This window comes from Arvicanthis niloticus, chromosome 2, assembly GCF_011762505.2.
Source record: "Arvicanthis niloticus isolate mArvNil1 chromosome 2, mArvNil1.pat.X, whole genome shotgun sequence".
In the NCBI taxonomy this organism is placed as follows: domain Eukaryota; kingdom Metazoa; phylum Chordata; class Mammalia; order Rodentia; family Muridae; genus Arvicanthis; species Arvicanthis niloticus.
This window is the reverse complement of record NC_047659.1, coordinates 45,846,427-45,867,247: the sequence shown is the minus strand read 5'-3', so window position 1 is coordinate 45,867,247 and position 20,821 is coordinate 45,846,427. Positions and strand designations below refer to the sequence as shown.

General features: G+C 44.4%; 1 protein-coding gene across 1 annotated transcript in view; it reads right to left on the bottom strand.

Moving 5' to 3' along the window:
* Myo3b (myosin IIIB) overlaps nt 1-20,821 on the bottom strand; it is a 340,938-nt gene that overhangs the window by 95,504 nt on the left and 224,613 nt on the right. The window contains exon 32 of the mRNA XM_034495370.3: nt 12,763-12,871. Coding sequence (XP_034351261.3) covers nt 12,763-12,871 — 109 coding nt within the window. The remainder of the gene's footprint in view (nt 1-12,762; nt 12,872-20,821) is intronic.

The window sequence follows — 20,821 nt, the reverse complement described above, 5'->3', positions numbered from 1 at the left end:
CTCTGAATAAAGTTGACTGTTGCACAAGACTTTAGTCTGACTCCTCTTTAGGCCCTGCTCTCCCAGGGTTCACACCGCCAACTAGAGAGGTAAATGTGCGTGCACAGAGGCCAGGGGAAGATGTCAGTTTCCCTGCTGTACCTTCCTCCCCCTTATTCCTCTGGGACACTGAACTCGTAGCCAGGCAGACAGCAAGGAAGCCCCAGTGACCCTCATGTCTCTGGCCCCCAGAGTACTGGAATCACAGGCATGCCTAGTCATGCCTGGCTTATTATGTGAGCACTGGCGTCTGAACTTAGCTCTTCGTTCTTGTATAGCAAGCTCTCTTACCCACTTAGCCGTCTCTCCAGCTCTATTACTTAGTTCTAATAAGGAATAAAGCACTCTCCAAGGGTTGAGGGTATAACGCAGAGGGCACTCCAGCATTCCCAGCACTGCCCCGACTCGTCCCTGATCTGCTTCAGGTGTTGTTGCCTATTTTCACCTTGCACACTCTTTAGCTTTGAACACACAGAGTAGAAGGCGTTAAAATGTTCTTTAAAGGACAGACTATTGCATTAAGTTCACAAGAATCTAAGTGCGTGCATTAATGAATCTTTCATCACAAAAATTAAAAAGCTAATGTGTGTAGCACATTTTACTTTTTCACTCATTACTGCCATTACCAGCACCAGTAGGTGCCTGCTAAGGCCCAGTGAAATCTCAGGTTGGAGTCATATGTGCTGCTTATGAATGCTCTCACCTCTCATGCCCATCTGACTGTGGCTCCAGAGTAAGCAATCCTGAGAAGTTTTTCAGTCTTCACTTCCAACCTCTCTGCCTTTTCCTCTCTTGGTGGAGCTGCAGGCCCCCATTCCTATTCTATATTGAATACATAGACCATGAAAACATGGCTCTGTAGATGATTTGCCTGGTTCACATTCAGATGAACTGAGGGTCTGTGCCTCACCTGCAGAGGAAACCATCTGGGAGTCTGATCAAGGGAGAAGCACAAAGGTTAGTAGGTAACATGACCTGGTTAACTTCCATGGTCAATTTAATTAGATTAGCCTAGGACATTAAGGAGGTACCTCATTAATGGGTGTGTGCTTGGGGGAACTTTTCCAAAGATGATTAGCTGAGGGAAGAAGACTTGCCCTGAATGTGGGAGACACCACCCCATAGGTTCCAAACCAAATAAGCAAAGACTAAAAAGGAAAAAGCCTGCTGGGTGCCAGCCGCCCAGTCTCTGGTCCATTGCATATCTGCTGTGATGGACTGCATCTTCTGATTGGAAAGCCAAGGTAAACCCTTCCTCTTTTAGGAGCTTGTCAATGAGCAGAGTGACTATTACCAGAATCCCCTTGCCTTGGGAACTTTCAGCTTTTCTAACTGGAGAATCTACCAGTTCTGGCATTATTTGTTAGCTGAGGGGCAGGTTATGAATCTCCAGGTATCCGAATCTTTACAATTGCTAATCTATCAATGAAGTGAACATGTATCAATGTCTTCCTTCCTCACCAAAATAAATGACTAAAAGACCTAGCAGCAAAATATTTCCAATTTCTCCCCTTTTCTGATCACGATTACTTTCATGATGAAAAGTGGTGCACATTCCTTTGGTACCCTTTCATATGCATGTACCAAGAGAGAAGCTGATACAGGTGAGTGTAATCTTCATATCTAGCTAAAATTAGCATCCTGATGTATATCTTTTCAGACACATCTCTACTCATTTAATATATATTTTAAAAACTAGTGACTTTTTTTCAAGGACATATGAGTATTTTAGGCTTCTTTTTATAATTTGGAGCATACATTTATATATTATAACTATATAATACCATCACATTTATGGTTGTATAATGTTCCATTGAGTGATTAGCATAAGTGACTATATAATTTGTTTTAAATACTCAAATTGTGCCCACACTTCTTACACCATCATATTTATTGCTGTACAGTGTTGCATTGAGTGATTAACACAAACAAATTGAGTAATCACATATTTTTAAATAATTAAATTGTGCCCATCTCCCACATTATGAATAAAGGACCATTAAATACTCAATGGACATGGCTCTAAGTTCTAATTCATTTAGTTCCCTGGGATAAATGTTTAGTGTGAAGTTGCTGGGCCTAAGGGTGAGAAAATCCCTTTTCTACTCTAAGGGTTTACATTACATCATCAGTTTCTCCCCTAAAAAGTAACAAAACTTAGCATCTAGACACAGATGTATGAAAGGTCCCTTTTCCTATTGCTTCTCCAATACTAGATGTTATCAGTCTTTTTAATCTTCACATACTTTTGTTAGAAATGGGTACCTCGATATTTTTCTTACATTTACAAAGAGGAAAATACCATTGTGAGCTAAAATATATGACATCATGGGACCACAAAGGGCAGACTAGAAAAGAAAGAACCTTAACAAGGTGTATTTGGGCAATGGGGACGAGGTAGGGTTGTACCTCACAGCTTGCCTTCTGGTTTTATTTTTCTCATTTGTTTTGGATACTCAGAACTTTTTATAAAAATATTGAAACGCACATCTCACATCCCTCTCAAGTCAGCATTGCTACCGAAGGAGTTGGTTATGCAAATTCTACTTAAATATGTGGATATGCAATTGCTCTAAAATAGACTTAGATTTCTGTTTTAGAACACGGCTCAAGGACTAATTTATCTAAGGTCTCCGGGAGCTAATAAATGTTTCATATACCACTGCTTTAAGTCAGTACCATTAATTTTCTGAACACTACCAGGCTTTTAAGGATAGTCATATTCATTCACCCCATTGCTTTTCTCCAGCTGGGAGCCGCCTACCGTGTTGATTTGCTAGCTCTTGTATTCTCCTTTCTTTTCTTTCCTCCCTGGTCTGCACTACTTTATTGCAGACAGCTGCCGCTGTAAGAGTCTAAGGTGGGAGCAGAAGGGTTTTCTTCCTTCTGATGAAAATGGCTCCTTATTGGACATGTAGTACCCCACTGACAGCCACTCAGAAAGCTGTCTTGAACCATTAGCATCCCATCCTCCAGGGGAGAAAAGGACTGGCACGGGAGCAGGGACAAAGGGCTCTGCGACCCAAAAGTTTATGCAGCACTGTCTGCGGGCCACAGCCTGGCAGGACAACAGAGCAAGTCTTCACACAGCATTGGAGTTCAGGAGAGGGCTGGGGTGACATCACCGAAGAACGCAGCAGTGCAGCAGAAGCAGCAGAAACAGAAGAAGCTGCAGTGCAGCAGAAGCAGCAGAAGCAGCAGAAGCAGCAGAAGCTGCAGTGCAGCAGAAGCAGCAGAAGCGGCTTCCTTGGTGCTGGGAGAACCGAGGACTTGGTTGCCTCATCCATTCTCACACTCCAGCTGATGATTCAGGCCCCCCAATTCATAGATCAGGGGGAGGGAACTGGGCTATCTGGGTAAACAGTACAGGTCAGAACCAGATGGAAACCAGATCTGGCTACCACAGAGCCTGCCTGCACTCTTTGTCCCCAGTACTGTTTTGTTACTGGACTAGTGTCCCACCATTACATTGGGGATCTTAATGAATGTCAAAAGGAGGCAATGACAAGGCCTCCAAGCGGCTTCTTTTGTGTCACCTCTGCTTTTCCTTTGAGTAGGTTTTGTCTTCTGAAGGACTTTCACGTGGTTGTTCAGTCCGGTCTTGAACTCCTAGGCACAGGAGACATCCCCGGCTCCACTCACCCCTTGAGTAGCTGGGACTACAGCCACAGGTCTCCTCACCCAGCATGGAGGTGGTAGGGTCTTGAAGTGACTTATGGGATGACCCCTGTGGAGCCATAGTGTTAGCTCCTTTAAAACTGAATTAGCACCACGCATGGTGGCACATGTCTTTCATCCCAGCACTTAGAAGGCAGAGGCAAACAGATCTCTGTGAGTCTGAGGCTTTCCTGGTCTACTAGGAAAGTAGTACTAGTTCTAGACTAGTCAGGGCTATATAGAAAGATTCTGTCTAAAAACCAACCAAACCAACCAACCCCCACCCCAAACAAAACAAAACAAAACCCCCAAAACCAAAAACCCAAACTGATGGCACTAGATAGGTATCCTACTGAAGCTCAGCCATGGTGATGGAAAGAACTATGAATCTGAAGAGAACGAGGCTGGTGAGTGAGTTAGGAGGCTGGTGAGTTAGGAGGCTGGTGAGTTAGGAGGCTGGTATGTTAAAAGGCTGGTGAGTTAGGGAGAAGGCTGGGGAACTGACTTGGGCTTTCATTGTAACTTTTTTTATTGACTGAGTTTCAAATTTCTACAAGAGATGCAGGACCATCTGATCATTGCAGCACACCTATTGCTTCATCTTTGTCTTTCGCAGTGGACAGGAGCACTGACACACAAACGCAGGGACCTTCTCTGAACCCTGGAGAAATCTGACACTCCTTTATCTCCCAAATACTGAAGTATCCGTTTCTCAAAAGGAAGGGTGTTCTCTTACCAGAGTGCAATGACTAAAATCGGAAAATTAAGATTAGTAGCAAGACTCTATGACCCACTTCACAGTGTTCTGATTTCGCCAAATATGCCAGAGGCAACTTCGCAGTAGAAAAAGCCCTGGGCCAGGGGTCACGTTCGCTTATGTCTCCTTCCAGCTGGGAGTGATCCTCAGACTTCCTCTCTGTTTTGTTTTGTAGCCCACTGGCCAACTATCTTCCAACAGACTCCTCTGTTGGGGTCTGTCTGCTGTCTCCTCAGGATTAAATCCAGGTCATGCTCATTTGGCAGGAGATCCACAGACAAGACGCTGTTCTGAGGGGCGCATGCGGTCTGGTGGTTCAATCACTGTGATGCTGTCATTTGGTCACAGTGGCTTCTGCAAGGTTCCTCTGTGTCCTTCTGCAACTTTCTTGTGGGGATTTATTCTGATATTACGAAAATAGCTTGTTATTCCCTAGTTTCTCACCTTCTGTTTTAGGCAGCCTTTCATGATGCTTGCCTAGAGCAGAGATGGTTTCCATACTTAAAAAAATGTCGATTTTCAATCACCAAATCTACATTTATTATTTCACATTTTAATTGCCAAGAGGAATTTCCTTCCACCCTCTCCCCCATTTCTGTCCTATTAATGTGGATTTGGGGATTCTTTTTACTCAATGGGTTTTATTCTTTTTTTTTTTTTCATCATTCTTTACCTTGATGTTCAAACTGTCCTAAATTTAGCACTGGCTTAATATTAAAGGACCTGGAGTACCAAGACTGAAGTATACTATCAAGAATTCCATACAGGAAGAATTATGTTGCCAAGGTAATACAAACTACTGTTATTCTTAGGCATGAGTGGCTTCATGTGTCAGACGAGGCTCTGTGTGTGTGTGTGTGTGTGTGTGTGTGTGTGTGTGTGCATGTGTATGTGTGTTTGTATATGAATATATGAATATATGTGTATATATGCATACATACACACAAATACACATACAGTCACACACATGTAAAGACACACATGTGCACACACAGATACACACATGCACATACATACACACATGCACATACACATACACACACGCGCATGCACACACACATACATGCACAAACACAGATACACACATACACACATGTGTGCACACACACATACACATAGGCACACAAGCACACACACATATACATACATACACACATGTACACAGTGTGTGTTATCTGATTTACTTTTCATGACTTGAGGAGGAAGCTGTCATGCCAATTGCTTCTACATACAAGTATGGGAAAACTGAGGCCCTGAGCAAATGAGTGGGTTCAGGAAGTTTTTACTGTCAGAAGGTTGTGGGAGTGGCCTCTGGGATTCCATTGTCTGCAGCGACCCCTCAAGTGTGTGTGAAAACCCCAGAAAAGAACAAAACTTTGCAAGCGGAAGTGCATGATCCCAACAGGCAGCTCACCCACAGAGTGAACTGACCTTTCTGTGTGTTTACAGACGCAGCATCTGGAAGCTGTCTCCAAATCAGTATGACTCCACGAACTTCTCTACCCCTCTCGGGAACCATCCCACCCTGTCCGGAACCCAGCAAGGGAAGCACAGAGAAGGAAATGGTCTGTGTCACTGTCAGAAGCCACAGATCTTGGGAGGCCAGACTTAGTTATGTCACTCTGGAAAGCATGTTTGGCCCCTCTTGATGCACAAAAGCCATACTGATAGAACTGATAGGACAGCAGAGTGAGATTCTACTGCTGCCCAGCAGCTTTCTAGTTCTTCAGATCCCAGATGAAGACACATCCCTGGGGGCTCTCTGCATCCTCCCTTTGTGCAGCCACTAGATCTTCCCAAAATACCACCTCCAACATCACCCATTTAATATAAACCTCAGATTCTGCAAGCATGAGTTTAGGGAAAAGAAGGTGCTTTCTGATGGTGAGAATAACTTCAACTACCCTGCCTTCAAGAGAAGGTGCAGTTGGCTCCGACAAGAGCAGCCTCGCCCTCCCAGGAGGAAGAAACTAAAAATAAAAGGCAACAAGGTACTTCCTGCCAGTTTGTAAATCCAGTAGGCAAAGAAGATACCTCAACCTGGCACGGATTAGTGACCGCCAGCTCGGCTCCCTCCACTGGAGAGTGGCCATGTGGTTCTCAGAGCCAACAGCTGCCAGGCAGAAGTCCTCAGATTAACCCATAGGTGGTGTTGAACCACTTCCCATTAAGATATTTGCAAAGCAAACAAAACTGATAGCCCCTCTCTGAGGCCTGGGAGGCAGCCAGGAGGCTGGCTGTGCTTGTTGACACAAAGGGCTCTCTGGGGAGGGGCAGGCAGGAAAGCTACTCCTGCCCACATCTAGATTGTGTTGATCTTGGCCACTAGAATTCTTCTGTCGGGGGCTGTTTATTATCTAATTTCCCAATCATGGCACTCACACAAATCTCTGTTTCTCCAAAGTTCTCCACCTCTCTCTTCCCCATTCACATGAAAGGAACAAACCCAGGCCACTCTGTTGGTTCTGAGGAAAGGGACAAGCCTGAGCAGTTACTAAGATGCAGAGATCACTGCCTCCAACAGCTCTCATGGCCAGTACTTGCTTGGGACAATACTGGTGCAAACTATCTTGACAGATCTGTGTTCTCACAGGTTAAGACTCAGCTGCTGTGAGTCACAAAAGGAGTTTGGGACTAAACACTGATACTTATTTCCTTCTAACTCAAAAAAGAAAAGGAATTAAAGTCAGGAAATGTGCACAGTTAATACATGGTGGGACACTTACACACAAAGATCATTTTTATATGAAGGGAAAAATGTTATTTCTTGTAACAGCTCATACTTGGGTATCTAGTCTTAAATTCTTCAAAATGGACCTGCCGTGTTTGGTGGAGCTCCATCCCCAGGCTGCATATGGTGAGGGTCTTAAGGCGACAAAAGAGCCAAGCTCTGGACTGCCAGAGTTTGGACCCTCATGGACTGCAGAGAGGAGTTGAGAAGCAGGCAGAACCAAACACTTTCAGTCATCTTTGCTATTGGCTTTTAGTGTAGGACTATGACTTTAGAGATGTAGGTGCTAATTGTACCAGGAGAAAGGAAGGATGAAAAGGGGGAGGGGGAAAGAGAGAGAGAGAGCATGTGTTGGAGAGACAGATTTCTTGAGAAATAGTGAAGTCTTTTCATATAAAGCAAGAGCAGCTTTAGATGCTTTTTATCCACATAGAATTGAATGTGACTTTATTGAAATGCAATTTTTCTGGGGAGACAAAGAGTCCAACTTTGCAGAGCAACTCTGCTGATAGAAAACACTTTGTGGCAGATTAACCATAAAAGCTCCCCATCCACCAGACTCCACATAAAGGCCTGGGTGGGATGGGATTGGGACTTATATAAAGTGGATCTATATAACATATATAAAGTGGATCAGAACATTGAAAACTGGTTCTTAGAAAACAGTCCATCTTGGGTGAGGTACTAAGTACAAAGCCTTGACTTTATGGCAGGGAGGTGTGGGGATCAGATCAGAAAGCCCCCCCCCAATCCTGTCAAATATACACTTCGACTTCTTCTCTGCTGAAGTTTCTATGTCCCAATCTCTAGAGACTGACTTGAACTTGAGAAATGAATCAACAGACATCTGCCTGCTAACAACTGAACGGCTAAAACAAACCACCCACCCCTATGTAAATATCTTTCCAAATGTGTGTTTGTTTTTTAGGTTGCATGGTGGGTCTCTGAGAAGTGGCATGATTTTAATGGCACCTCCTTAAGTCATCAGTATTGATGACTTTTGAAGAACACCAGCTCTTGCTCTATGAAAAGCTAATTAGCACACTGAAGTCAAACCTTAGAGAACCAGGAAGCATGAAAACAGTCATTCATCAACTACTTAATGCCTGTTATGGACAAAACTGCCTAAGTCCTAGGTTCTGTGAGTGAAGCAGAAATGCCAGTGTCATCTCTGGTGCTCACTGTCTCTCCTTGAATAGAGAGATAACAGCTAACACTTTAACCCACGGCATTCTGGGTAATCTTAAATGTCTATCATGATTGTTAGTACATCAGCCATATTGGGTAGGTGAAATTATTTAAAAACATACTTGTCTAAGGTCATGGGCACAGCTAGACACAGATCTGAACAGAAACAGTCTAGCTCTGGAGTCAATAGTCTGAATTGTCTCCCCTAACTGGCTAAAGCCCCAGCACTCAGAGGGCTGCGTTTCTATGCAGATGCCAGCCCAGTAGCCAGGGAAGTAGAAAAGACAGTACTGCACCTGCTCCAACACATGACCACTGGAAGATGCTCCATTTTCTAAAACACTAACAGAAATCTAGTTGTTTATTTTTCATGAAAATTTTCTAATTCTGTATGTTAGAAACTAGTCAAAAACTTAAAAACATTTTATGAACAACAACCAAAATGTCTATCTGCCATATCTGAGCCAAATGTTTGGTGTGTGTATAGGTGCCTATGACCTATGACAAATCATAGGTCATAGGTCCATAGAGGATGCCCAGTTTGTTGCCACTGTTGCTCAGTAAGGAAGTCTCCCAAACCCAGGCCCACATCTGCCTTTGCCATAATAGTTTTATTTCTTCACCTCACTCCCACTCACTCTTGGTTTTCTTCTGCTAGACCCTTCACTGTCCCCAGAGTAGTCACTACACATCCTCCTTCCTGTCTGGAACACTCTTCTGCTTTCATCTGCACTCTGCCCTGGAGGAGGGGGCCACAGGATGGGGACTTTGAAGGGGAAGCATCAGCAGGTAAGAAAGTCCAGGCAGGCTAATCCCCTCCAGAAGGATTAGCATGAAGAGACACACAGAAACCGGAAAGTAAAAGACATGTTGAAAAGCTCTCAACAGTTCCAAATATTTGCAAAGGGCCCCTAGTCCCTGGAATCTGGTACTATAAAGAGATTGCCGACATTCTTGACATACACAAATCTTCTAAAACGGTCCTTTGCAGAGGGATCGCTGATGATTTAGGGTTTGTTGAAAGAGTTCGGATAAATATTTATGTACAGTCATAAGCAAATCCACAAGGAAAAATATAATGCAAAACAGATTTCTCCTTGAAGCTCTTTCAGCTGCTGATAAGATTCCTAGCCTCAAAGGTTTTGGAAATAAATGTGACCAATTAACAGCGTAAACATCTCGGGAGTCTAAGAGGACCCTAATGACAAGGCTCTGAAGGTTATGTGTGGGCATGTTGCTAACCAAGTCCTAACCCTAATGACAGGAGTGAGTCCAGGGCCTGAAGTCATCCTGGGATTTACCCCTGAGATCAGAACTAGAAACACAAATGAAGTTTGGCATTCAGGTTAAAGTAGAGAGTAAACATCTGTAACAGATCCTAAAGTTTTGGAAATCTCAACATTTATCTTGGACTGTAATTCTAGAGCTGATCCAGAGGGGTCTTGTCCTTCCTACATCAGCTTTAAGTGCTAGTATTACTACCACAACTGCTAATACTTCTGTCACCATGACCAACAACTCAACAGCTCTCATCTCTGTGCCTAGCACCATGCTTGCCCCTTCATGGAGATTTTCTGTACCTACCCCAACTGCCTTCCCTTCAGCAGCCTAGGATTCTAACGTTCAGAGAATGGAAGGAACAGAGCGACTGCATTAAAGCATCTAAGGGCTGCTCCCAAAAGTCATTCTTGTTCTAAACTCAAAGAAGGTAACATGCAGGGTTGGAGAGATGGATCAGTGGTTAAGAACACTAGCTGTTTTTCCAGAGGTCCTGAGTTCAATTCCCAACAACCATATGGTGACTCACAACCATCTGTAAAGGAATCTGATGCCCTCTTCTGGTGTGCATGAAGACACTCAAACACATAAAATAAGTAAATTAATTAAAAAAAAAAGGTACAAGTTAACAGTGTCTACTGTATCATAGGAAACTACTATTTCTTCTTTCTTTCTCCCCCATGTTACCATTTTCCCTCTTCTCTATAGGTGAATATACCAGCTAGGCCACTGTGTTGGCAAATACGCTGGAGGATTTATTTATTCTCTTCAGTCCTTGGCGCTGCCACATATTCCCACAATGGACTCTCCACACGAAGTATTTGTCGAGTGATGAGGCAATTTGTACTTCACGGGCCACATGAAAATCTGGCCCACAGTTGGTCCTCATGACTACAAGGCTGCTTCTCTGGCTCATTAATCCTGAGGTCATCCCAGTTGGCTCCCAGCCCCAGAGCTACAAGGGTGACACCCAGAAGAAACATGTGCCCATCTTCCCCTCTTGTGAGGTGCCAGCTCTCCTCTAGCTGCCTGAATCACAAAGGTTCCAGTCACGATCAAGCATCCACACTGAGGCAGCTTCTCAGCTGTATTACAGCCACCATGCAGAACCAGCTGCATCCTCCCTCCACATCTGAGCCCTCGCCTCCTTCCTATGGGTCCCTCTCACATGGCTGGCTGTGGTGGGAAATGGCATATAAAAAGCCTCAGAGTTTTGCCACAGACAGGTCATATTAAATCAAGAGATACTTCCCAGCATTATGATGAGAGGGTTCCCACCATGTGAGCAAGGCTCACAATCCAGAGATACTTTTAATGTTCTCATTCTCTGTACACCATCACTGGTTCACACAGAAAACGGAGCCAAGATGCCACACTGCACGCACTAACTCCCTCTTTCAGGCAACTCTGCCTTCTCTCCTGCTAAAATGACCCACATCATCACACAGGGTGGGAGCACCTCTCCCATGCAGCTGTAGACTAGGAACTGGGTGCTGGAATGTGCTCCGTCAATCCAAGAGTGACAGTTTTACCCCAATCATCATGATTCCCTCGCTGGTTGTGATTTAAGCCCTGACAAGTAAAGACACAATGTATCCACAGAAAAAAAAACCTGGAGGAATCTTTTGGCATCTGGATCCCCGAGAGGCAGTAAAATTTACCAGCTGAAAGTGTGGATGCTAGAGTAGATAGCCTTGTTCAAATTCTGACTGTTATAAGTAACACTTCCCGTAATTTATAAACTCTAAATGTTGGAAATGCTAAAGTGTGCCGTTCTTCTATTGCTTGAGCAGGTTACTGTCTGCAAACCATTTAGACAGGTAGATATTAACGATAAGCATGAGCTATTGCTGCTACTGGAGACAGAGGTTCTAGACTCAGACCTCAGACCTGCCTCTTAGCTCTGCACTGCACTGGACAATTGACATCAGCTGATGGAGGGCAGCCGATAGGAAATCTGACAAAGCTAACCTAGGAATTTATTTTCCTTTCTCTTCATTAACTAACCACTTCTGTTTAATTTTTTGTAGTGCCGGGGAACAAACCTAGACCTGATTTGTACCAGCCCAGCACAGTTACACATCTGCAACGCTGGTCTGCCTTTGAGGGCCTGACCCTAGCTGTCACCAGGGCTCGGCTTCCTCATCTGTAACGGGTCGGATTGGGTGGGGCTGGAGAGGTGGCCTCCTCCCTGCTGTCCTCACCCTCTGCAGGGTTTCTCAGCATATCTGGCTCTTCCTACAAACTCCTCCTGCCTCTCTTTCCTTCTTTCCTCATCAAAGGGAACTGCATATTGACTTTATTTTTCAAGACCAAAACTTGTTTGTTTTACCAGCTTTAATTTTTTTTTTAAAGAAAGCTTCATTCTATTTGTTGGAGTTTTTAAAAATTGTTTGTTTGTTTTTCCTTTTTAATTGTGCCCTCCTGCCTTTAGCTGTTTCTTCCTCCTGGTGACCTATGTAACACAGCCTGGGAGCTTCACCTGAGGGAGGAATGTTAGAAGTCTGCCCTGAAGAGTAGGTCTGAGTGATCCTGAGGTCTCTAGGGCTCCCAGCTGTTTCACAGCTGTGCGGAGCTGGCCTGAGTCCATTTAGCCAGAGTCACAATCCCTTCAGAACAGATTAATGCGGATGTCCACCGAAACAGTACTCTCTGCGATGGCCAGGCCCTGTTGCAGTCTTTCGGAGTTACGTTTGACAATGTGTGGGTAGCAGAAAGTTCCATTCATTCGGTCGGGCTCCACTCTTTCCAATTTACAGTATTAACATAGTGGTAAAGATACTTTGTGGTCCACAAGAGAACTCACATGGTAAACTCACCTGCCTGGATGGGGATGTAGCTCAGTTGGTGGAGTGCCTGTCTAATATGCACGAAGTTCTGTTTTTTACACTCTATAAACCACATACTTATAATCCCCAAACTTTGGAGATAAAGTCATCAAAAACATCAGAAGTTCAAGGTCATCCTTGACTACATTCTGAATTTGAGATCAGTCTGGGCTACATGAGACACTATTAGAAAGAAAAAAAAGGAGAAAAGGAGGGGGAGAGGAGGGAGGGAGGGGGAGAGGGAGATGAGAGGAAGGAAAGAGGTAGGGAGAGTCCTAACTTACCAATCTGTGTCAGTTTCAGCAGGGCAGTTTCTTGAAGTCTCTTCATGACCACTGTTGGATTCTGCTCCTGTATCTGGACAGCATTTCTGATCCGGAGTGGTTTGGAGAACTGAAAGAAAAACCCCACAGAATAGTCAGGGGTCAAAGGGCAAGGCTAGAAGTGGCAGGGTTTCTGTTGCTTGCCTGTGCTCTGTAACTCCTTTATCCTGGTCCTGACACCTCCCCAGGCCATCTGCAGACTTCTAGGTATGCCATTAAAATAAGTGTGTTCTGGGACACTAGGTCGCACTCAGTGTTAGGTCCCAGCCCACAAATCAGATAAAATAGCTCACTGGAGCACAAGTTACCCTCTGGTATTAGATAGATTCAGTGGGTATATCTCAGGACCTAGTAAGAGCACCATGGAAGAGCACCATGCTGTAGCTGACTGACTCCTGGTTGTGGCTGTCTGAATATGGGTAATATGAGCCGTAAAGATGCAATCTTTCTGGGGTGGTCCATTTCCACATTGTTATAGAAGGCAGTTGACTGATGAATTTCTTGACAGAGGGAATAATAAATACAGTTGTCCCTTCTGGTGACCAGTGGCAGCAATGACTAAACACTTATGGCTCTCTCTTCCACTAAGCCTCACTTCAGCTTCAAGATGTTCAACACAGCACTTCATGTTCTTAGAGCGTGGGTCCATTTTCCCTGTATCCTTTCTTTTCCACCACCTCTGGTGGGTGGCAGGTTACAAGGAAGGTTAAAACATTTAAGAACCATTATTAAAAATAGGATTTGAAGAAAATTAAAGTTACAGACAACCTTTGACGTGGCCATTGCAGCATACTGAGGTAGAAATCTAAGTTGAAAACTGTTATGATACCAGGCATGGTGGTGCACACCTTTAATCCCAGCACTCAGGAGCTAAAAGCAAGTAGATCTCTATGAGTTAGGCCAGCCTGGTCTACATAGTGAGTTCCAGGACAGCCAGAGCTACACAGTGAGACCCAGTATCAAAAAGAGCAAACAAAAAAGAAAAACCATTATGATGTCAAGACACACAACATGACAGAAATAGAAAAAAGAAAGAAATACAGATCCAATTACTTCCCTCACGTCTGTTGGGGAGGGGGTGGCGAACTGCTCCTGCTTTAGATTGCTAGCTTCTTCCCTTCAAAATGAATCTCTCTATGTAGAACAAATGTAATTCTTTGAGTTATTTGTTGTGGATAGAACCATCTGTTGTTGTTATTATTGCTAATACTCAAATGCGGGAAGGATAATGAGAGAAATTTAATGGAACATTATTACATTTTTATTATGACCCAAAAAGTGCTATAACCAGTGAAAATGAAATTTAAAACAAAAGAAGGGAGAGAGCGAGCAGAAATAAAGAACTACAGCTGGGAGCCCTCCCTCCCTTCAGAAGTCCATCACTAATCATTCAGATTCCCTGCCTTGCCACCTACACTTTCTTCATTGATAAATTCTTCCAGTTGGGGTACCAGACATCTCCCCTTCTTCAAAGTCGCTTGTCATGCTGAGGTAAACGCTATAAAAGCAGAAATTAACATGAAAAGGAAAGGAGAGCTTGTCCCCAGGCATAGATGTATGTCTTTTCTTCATTCTGAAGGAAAATTGCCTGACCTGGGCTGAGGTTGTTGCTTGGTGGTTGGAGTACTTGCCTGGCAAGCATGAAGCCCTGGGGTTGAGCTTCAGCAGTAAACAAACATGGATGTCTGTACCTGTAATCCCAGTACTAGGGATGGAGAGACAGGAGGGTCGGAAGTTCAACATTTTTTTCAGCTACATAGTTGAGTTTTTATTTAGCCTGGAGTACATGAGATCCTGTCTCACAGTCATTCACACACACACACACACACACACACACACACAAACACACACACCATGATAGGAAAGAAAAGAAGGGATGGATAAAGGGATTGAGGGAGGGGAAATCTCCACGGTGTACTTTGACCTTGTTCTTGGACCCAATTTATCACCAAAAGCTAGCTAAACTGCCTGTGTGGAGAGCTGGACTCTCCGGCTATCATTTGTACCTACTTGAAAACCTTAATTTTAAAAAGGAACAATAACAGTTTATCCCCAAAGGCAAAAATCAAAAAGAAAGGCAGTAAGGATGGCAAGGGCCACAACCATGGCCAGAAACAGCAGCAGCCGCTTCCTCAGGAGCTCAGCATGCGCCTGGCTACTCCGTTTGCTTTCCGATAGAAATGCACAGAATTTCTCCTCATGTAATTCAAGGGGAAACTCATTCCATGTTTCTCATTCATTTACACTTCAGTCATCAAAATATTGATTCCGAGAGTTATTTGAAGTATAAAAACCAAACAGAAAACTTAGAAAAATATTCCTAATAAAGTTTAGATGAAGTCGGCCCCTCCATTCCCAGCTTTGCCTATAGAACAGGGAGAGAGGGGTCGGTCCATCTAAGAAGATGAGGAAGTCAAGATGATCAATCCCTCGAGTTCAAAGCAGGACCCCAGGCTGTAAAGTATTTAAGGGCACCCTGGCGCAAGCTGGAATCCCCTGGAAGATCTCCGGCAAATGGATCCTCAAATGAGGAGAGGGGAGTCATGGAAACAGGAAGCAGAGAACAAGAGAGAAACTAGGTCACCCATTTTGGGTGAGTGGGTCAGGTTCAAACATGCACCAGTGACACATGGGAAATAAAGTAGTGGACACAAACAACAGAAATGTTCACTAAGTGCTGAGCTTGGGACCCTGCAGACAGCATGGCTGAGGCTTCAGCAGACATGGGTCACCTGAGTGTTTCTGGCTTAATGACTAAAACAGTCCTGAATCAGACTGAGCTCTGTGAACTGTGCACAGTTCCCAGGAAGTCTGAGCTCAGGGTCTACTAGATCATCTTGAAATAAAATGGGAAGGCATTTGACTGTCAAGGGCTTAAAGGGGGGTATTTGTGATGGCCAGTTTTGATTGTCAATCTGATACAACCTGGAGTCACTTAGGAAGAATGGAAAGGATTACCTAGATCAGGTTGTCCTGCTGAGATCCTCTTAGTTGTCCTAACTGCTGTAAGGAGACCCAGCCCAAGCTTGGGCAGCACTACTCCTTGGTTTTAAGCGCTGGACTGTCTAGGGTAGCAGCAGAAGCTAACTGAGCTCTGCATGCATGCATTCTGTCTCTGTCAGTGGATGTGATGTGGCCAGCTGTGCCAAGCTCTTGCCAGTAAGTGTGACTTCCCAGAGGTGACGGACTGTAGCCCGGAATTGTGACCTAGAATAAACCTTCTCTCCCTTGAGTTGCTCTTTGTCAGGACATTTTTTTTCACAGCCACAGAAACAAAGCTAGCACAGTGTTGCACACTCGAAGGGCTTCAGGGCCAGGAGACATGGCTAGGTGGTTATACACAGAAGTTGTTGAGTGGTGACCAGAGGGTACATTCCTCTTAAAGACAAAAACAATAACACACATGCAAAGGCACAAGAAGAGAAGCATGGACCACTGTGCACGAGCAAGCATTTGAAGCACATACACATGCACGCACATGTACATACACACACATGCACATACTCACACATGCACATACACAGACACACACACATGCACACACAGATACATATGCACAGAGATGCACACACCTGCATACACATATACACATATACACCCTAACACATGCACACACACAGATGTGGGCAGGGAGGAGTCCCTCTCATAAATTTCAGTAAAAGCCACTTTGTGACACCTTGGTTTTGAACTTGTAACCTCCAGAACTGTGAGAGAATACATTTTTGTAGCCGTAGGCCACCTGGTTTGTGATACTCTGCTCTGGCTGCCACAGAAAACGAATACCCAGGCTAGGAGTGTAACTCATTCTCTCTCAGCTTCTAAAAAGGGGGTTGGCGACAGGTGTCAAGGATTGAAATTACTAGAAGAAAGAAAAGAAAAAGACCAGGCACTTAGAACCAGCTTGTCTTGTTAGGGACAGGTGGTAGGGGCTAGAGATTAGGAAAAAAAGATAGGGATATAAACAAGGACATTTAAATTTAACAAACATAAACACATGGATTATTAAGTCTCTGACACCATTCTACTACCTTTATGAGAATTAACTCATTTAATCTCATAGTAATCTTGAATGATAGAAACCAGTATTATTCCTATGTTACAGTTGATGAATTTGAGGTAAAAGGATATTAAATTACTTGTCTAGAAGCCAGGGAGATGGCTCTGTGGGTGAAGGCACCTGCCCCCATGCCTGAAAACTGGAGTTCCGTCCTTAGGCTCCACATGACTCTTACAAGTAGGTCTCTGACGTCTATATGAGCTTACTTGTCTAGCATCATATAGGGTCGGAATTCAAATCATTTTGTCCTATGTCTGAATTCTTTAATTCCCTCCTTATTTAAACATTTAAGAATAATAAACAGGGGCTGGAGAGATGACTCAGCAGTTGAGAACACTGACTGCTCTTCCAGAGGTTTTGAGTTCAATTCCCAGCAACCACATGGTGACTCATAACCATCTGTAATGGGATCTGATGCCTTCTTTTGATGTGTCTCAAGACAGCTACAGTGTACTTATGCACATAAAATAAATAAATAATTCTTTTAAAAAAAATAGATAATCTCATGGATCTTTCTACCTTATAAATTGAAGTAAAAACCCAGGCCTGCCCATGTTCTTTCATGCTCTCAGGGTTTAAGGGTCACAAGTTGGTTGCTGAGGACAGAGTCCAGCCTGGTGTTTGATGATCCACCCAGTGGACAACCCCCATCACTGTCTCAGTGGGCAGCAATGTAATTCTAGTAGGCTTTCTTGGCAGGGGGGATCTAGGCTAGGTAAACTCTTCTGTTCTAAGGGCTTGGGTAAAAGTCGTCACTGCCTCTAGTAGAAAAGGCACATACATACAAGACACAAAATTCAGGCCATCCCTCCTGAAGGTGCATTGGCAGATTGCACCAGGAGCCAGCGTGCGTTCTTCTTGGAGTGACAGCTGGTCAGCAGCCACCTTGTGGGAGGTCCTACAGGCAAACCTCACCAAAAGCAACACAAGAAAGTCTAATCCTTACCTTCAAGAATAGGGTCTCTCTCTCTCTCTCTCTCTCTCTCTCTCTCTCTCTCTCTCTGTCTGTCTTTCTCTCTCTCTCTCCATTAACACTCCTAGCCTTCAGCTTAGCACACAGAATTAGTGTAGTGTAGTCATTTGAGGCCCAGGAAAGTGTTCCCTATTTTGATCCTTCCACACTTAATGCTAATCATTATCCTGGTTAAACTTTAGGCTCAAAGACCATCCTACCTGGGAACTGCTTTACCAACACTGGAGACTTAGGAGAGAGACTTTGTCTTATTCTAGGACCCTTCTGCACAGAGGGACAGTCACTCCATTCTCTTCCTTCTGTCATTCTCGCTTGACCTGCAGTTGGATTTAATTCCTATAATTTATTCCTGTCTGCTTCCCAAAAGGGAGGCTGGTGACTTCCTGAAGTGTGGCCTTCTTGTGGTGGTGCCCAATGGCCAGCTCAGTGCTCCTCTTAAACCTAGGACAGGGGAGTCAGTTGGCACCCATTTGATAAGAAAAAAAACATTTAATTTTGTTGTGCTATCAACCAAACCCAGAGCCTTGCACAAGCTAAGCATATGCTCCACCACTGAGCTATGACCCAGAGCTCCCCACAGGTTTCTTCATGTTGAGACACCTTCCAGAATGTTCTCTACAGAATAGTGTTGAGAAAATGGAGGAGAGACCAGCAGACTGGAGGCTAGGAATTCCTGGTTACAGAAAGTTTTTCCAGTATCCATCGATGACGACCTTGTGATGGTTTGTATATGCTCAGCCTAGAGAGTGGCACTATTAGAAGGTGTGTTGGAGTAGATTTGGCCTTGTTGGAGTACGTGTGTCACTGTGGGTGTGGGTTTTAAGACCCTCATCCTAGCTGCCTGGAAGCCAGTATTCTGCTAGCAGCCTTCAGATGAAGATGTAGAACTCTCGGCTCCTCCTGTACCATGCCTGCCTGCTGCCATGTTCTTGCCTTGATGATGATGGACTGAACCTCTGAACCTGTAAGCCAGCCCCAGTTAAATGTTGTCCCTTATAAGAGTTGCCTTGGTCATGGTGTCTGTTCACAGCAGTAAAACCCTAACTAAGACAGCCTAGAGTAGAATTCCTCACAGGGTCCCACGACTAAAATTAAGGGAAGTAAGGCCAGGGAAACAGGCTCATATAAACGGCACACATTGCTATGCGAAAGCACAGGATGCCAGGAACCTAATACAGTTCTGTGCTCATGAAACAGCTCCTACCTCCTGGAAATAGTAATTTTCTTCAGTGTTGAGGATGGACCTTAGGTCCTCACACTTAGGTCAGCACTGAAGCCCTGAGAATCTCCATCCATTTAGGATCTTTCTGGCCCAAATAGTTCTGGTTTTCTACAAGGTAAAGCTATGCAATTGCTATAACTTTATAAAAAAAGATAAAATATGGGATGTTCTATTTATTCATGGTCATCGAGAACTGGAAACAACCTAAGTGTCCTTCAGCTGGGGAGCAGACACAGGGGTCCTGCTTGGTACTGGAAAAGGAGAAACTCTTGAGGGACACAGTGGAAAAAAAGCATTTTGCCAAGAGAAGACATTGCTTTCTAAAGTCTGCATGTGGTGTGATGCCACATGTATAGAACATTCTGGAAAGAGCAAAACTACAGAGACAGAAAACCCACCCGTGAGCAGGAAGATAGACCAAAGGACCCGGGAGGAGCTTCCTGGAAATACGTATTTTCCCAACTGTGGAGGAAAATGTGCTGTAGTGTGTGTTATCAAACTTAATTTTACTGTATTAAGCTGTATCATAAGAAAATTGTCAAGAGGTTGTTAAAAGGTAAAGGGGAAGGTACTCTTTCTCCTCCTTGAGTGGCACCTATTCTTCAAAAAGCAGGACCTTTAGCTTCCTGCTGGCCAAGAGGAAGGAGCGTGGCGGGGGGGAGTGGCGGGGGGAGGCAGCTGCTGACAAGAGGCTGTTTGCATCATTGAACATAGCTGGTTTTGACACTAAGCACTTGGCTCAAGGTCTGTGAAATTAACTCTGGTTGCTTGTACATCTCAACCATCACAACTTTATCGACGAGAATGGCTACCAGCTGTCACCCTTGCCTCTGACTCTGTTCTTGGCGAGATTTAGACTTTACGGCCACAGCAAATCAAACAAGGATCCGGCTATGGCTTGTCGAGCTGAGGTTTGAACTTCTGGCCAGATGGCCGTCACTCAGCTGTTATGCTGCCAATCACCTGTCACTGTGGGTTAAACGTGACAGGTACACAGAGGTCTTCCAAACCTTCAGACATCTGAAAGGCAACTTGCTCTCCACACCAGCCTTAACCAATCTGGGTGATGTTTTAACTCTCGGCCTCTAGAATTTCTGGTTTTACAGAAAGCCAGAAAGAACGATTTACTAGCGTCCAGAACAGGTTTTGAAAGGGGCCTTAAGCCAGTGAGGTGGGAAAATGGTGTCAGGAGCCTCAGTAGCTCTCAGTACCATGCGGCTAGAGAGCAAAGATGAAAATAAAAGTACTTGAAGTTGGTCACGGGACTACTCTATGCTCATTTTTCTCTGTTGGATATCCCAGATATAAGTTAAAATTCAAGAACCCTCCCCACCATACAGATGCTACTGTAACTATATTTGTGGGTTGACGTGCTATTTTTCTCTGAAAGTAAGGAAGCCTTCCTGAAGTTCCAAGAGTAGCGTGCTAGCCTTAGAAGAGACTCTCTCAGGCTTTTCTCCCCTTCAGGAAGTTATCGAGAGGGAGGGCGGGGGTTCAGGTGGGAAATACTCACCACCTTCCATCTGACAGAGGCAGGGAAAACTTACACCTGGTGTTATTATTACAACAGTCCTGAGAACTGGACCTTGCTGAGACCAATTTCACGGCTGACAAAACCAAGACTCTGAGTCGAAACAGTTTTCTCCAGGGAGAAAATTCTCCAGACACGTCAGAGTGTAAAAGCCTGGAGCTGGGGGAAGGGGAGGCTAAGGGATGGCTGAGACAGTCCGACCCCTGAAACTCACCACCCAGCCAGTCTAGCTAAAAC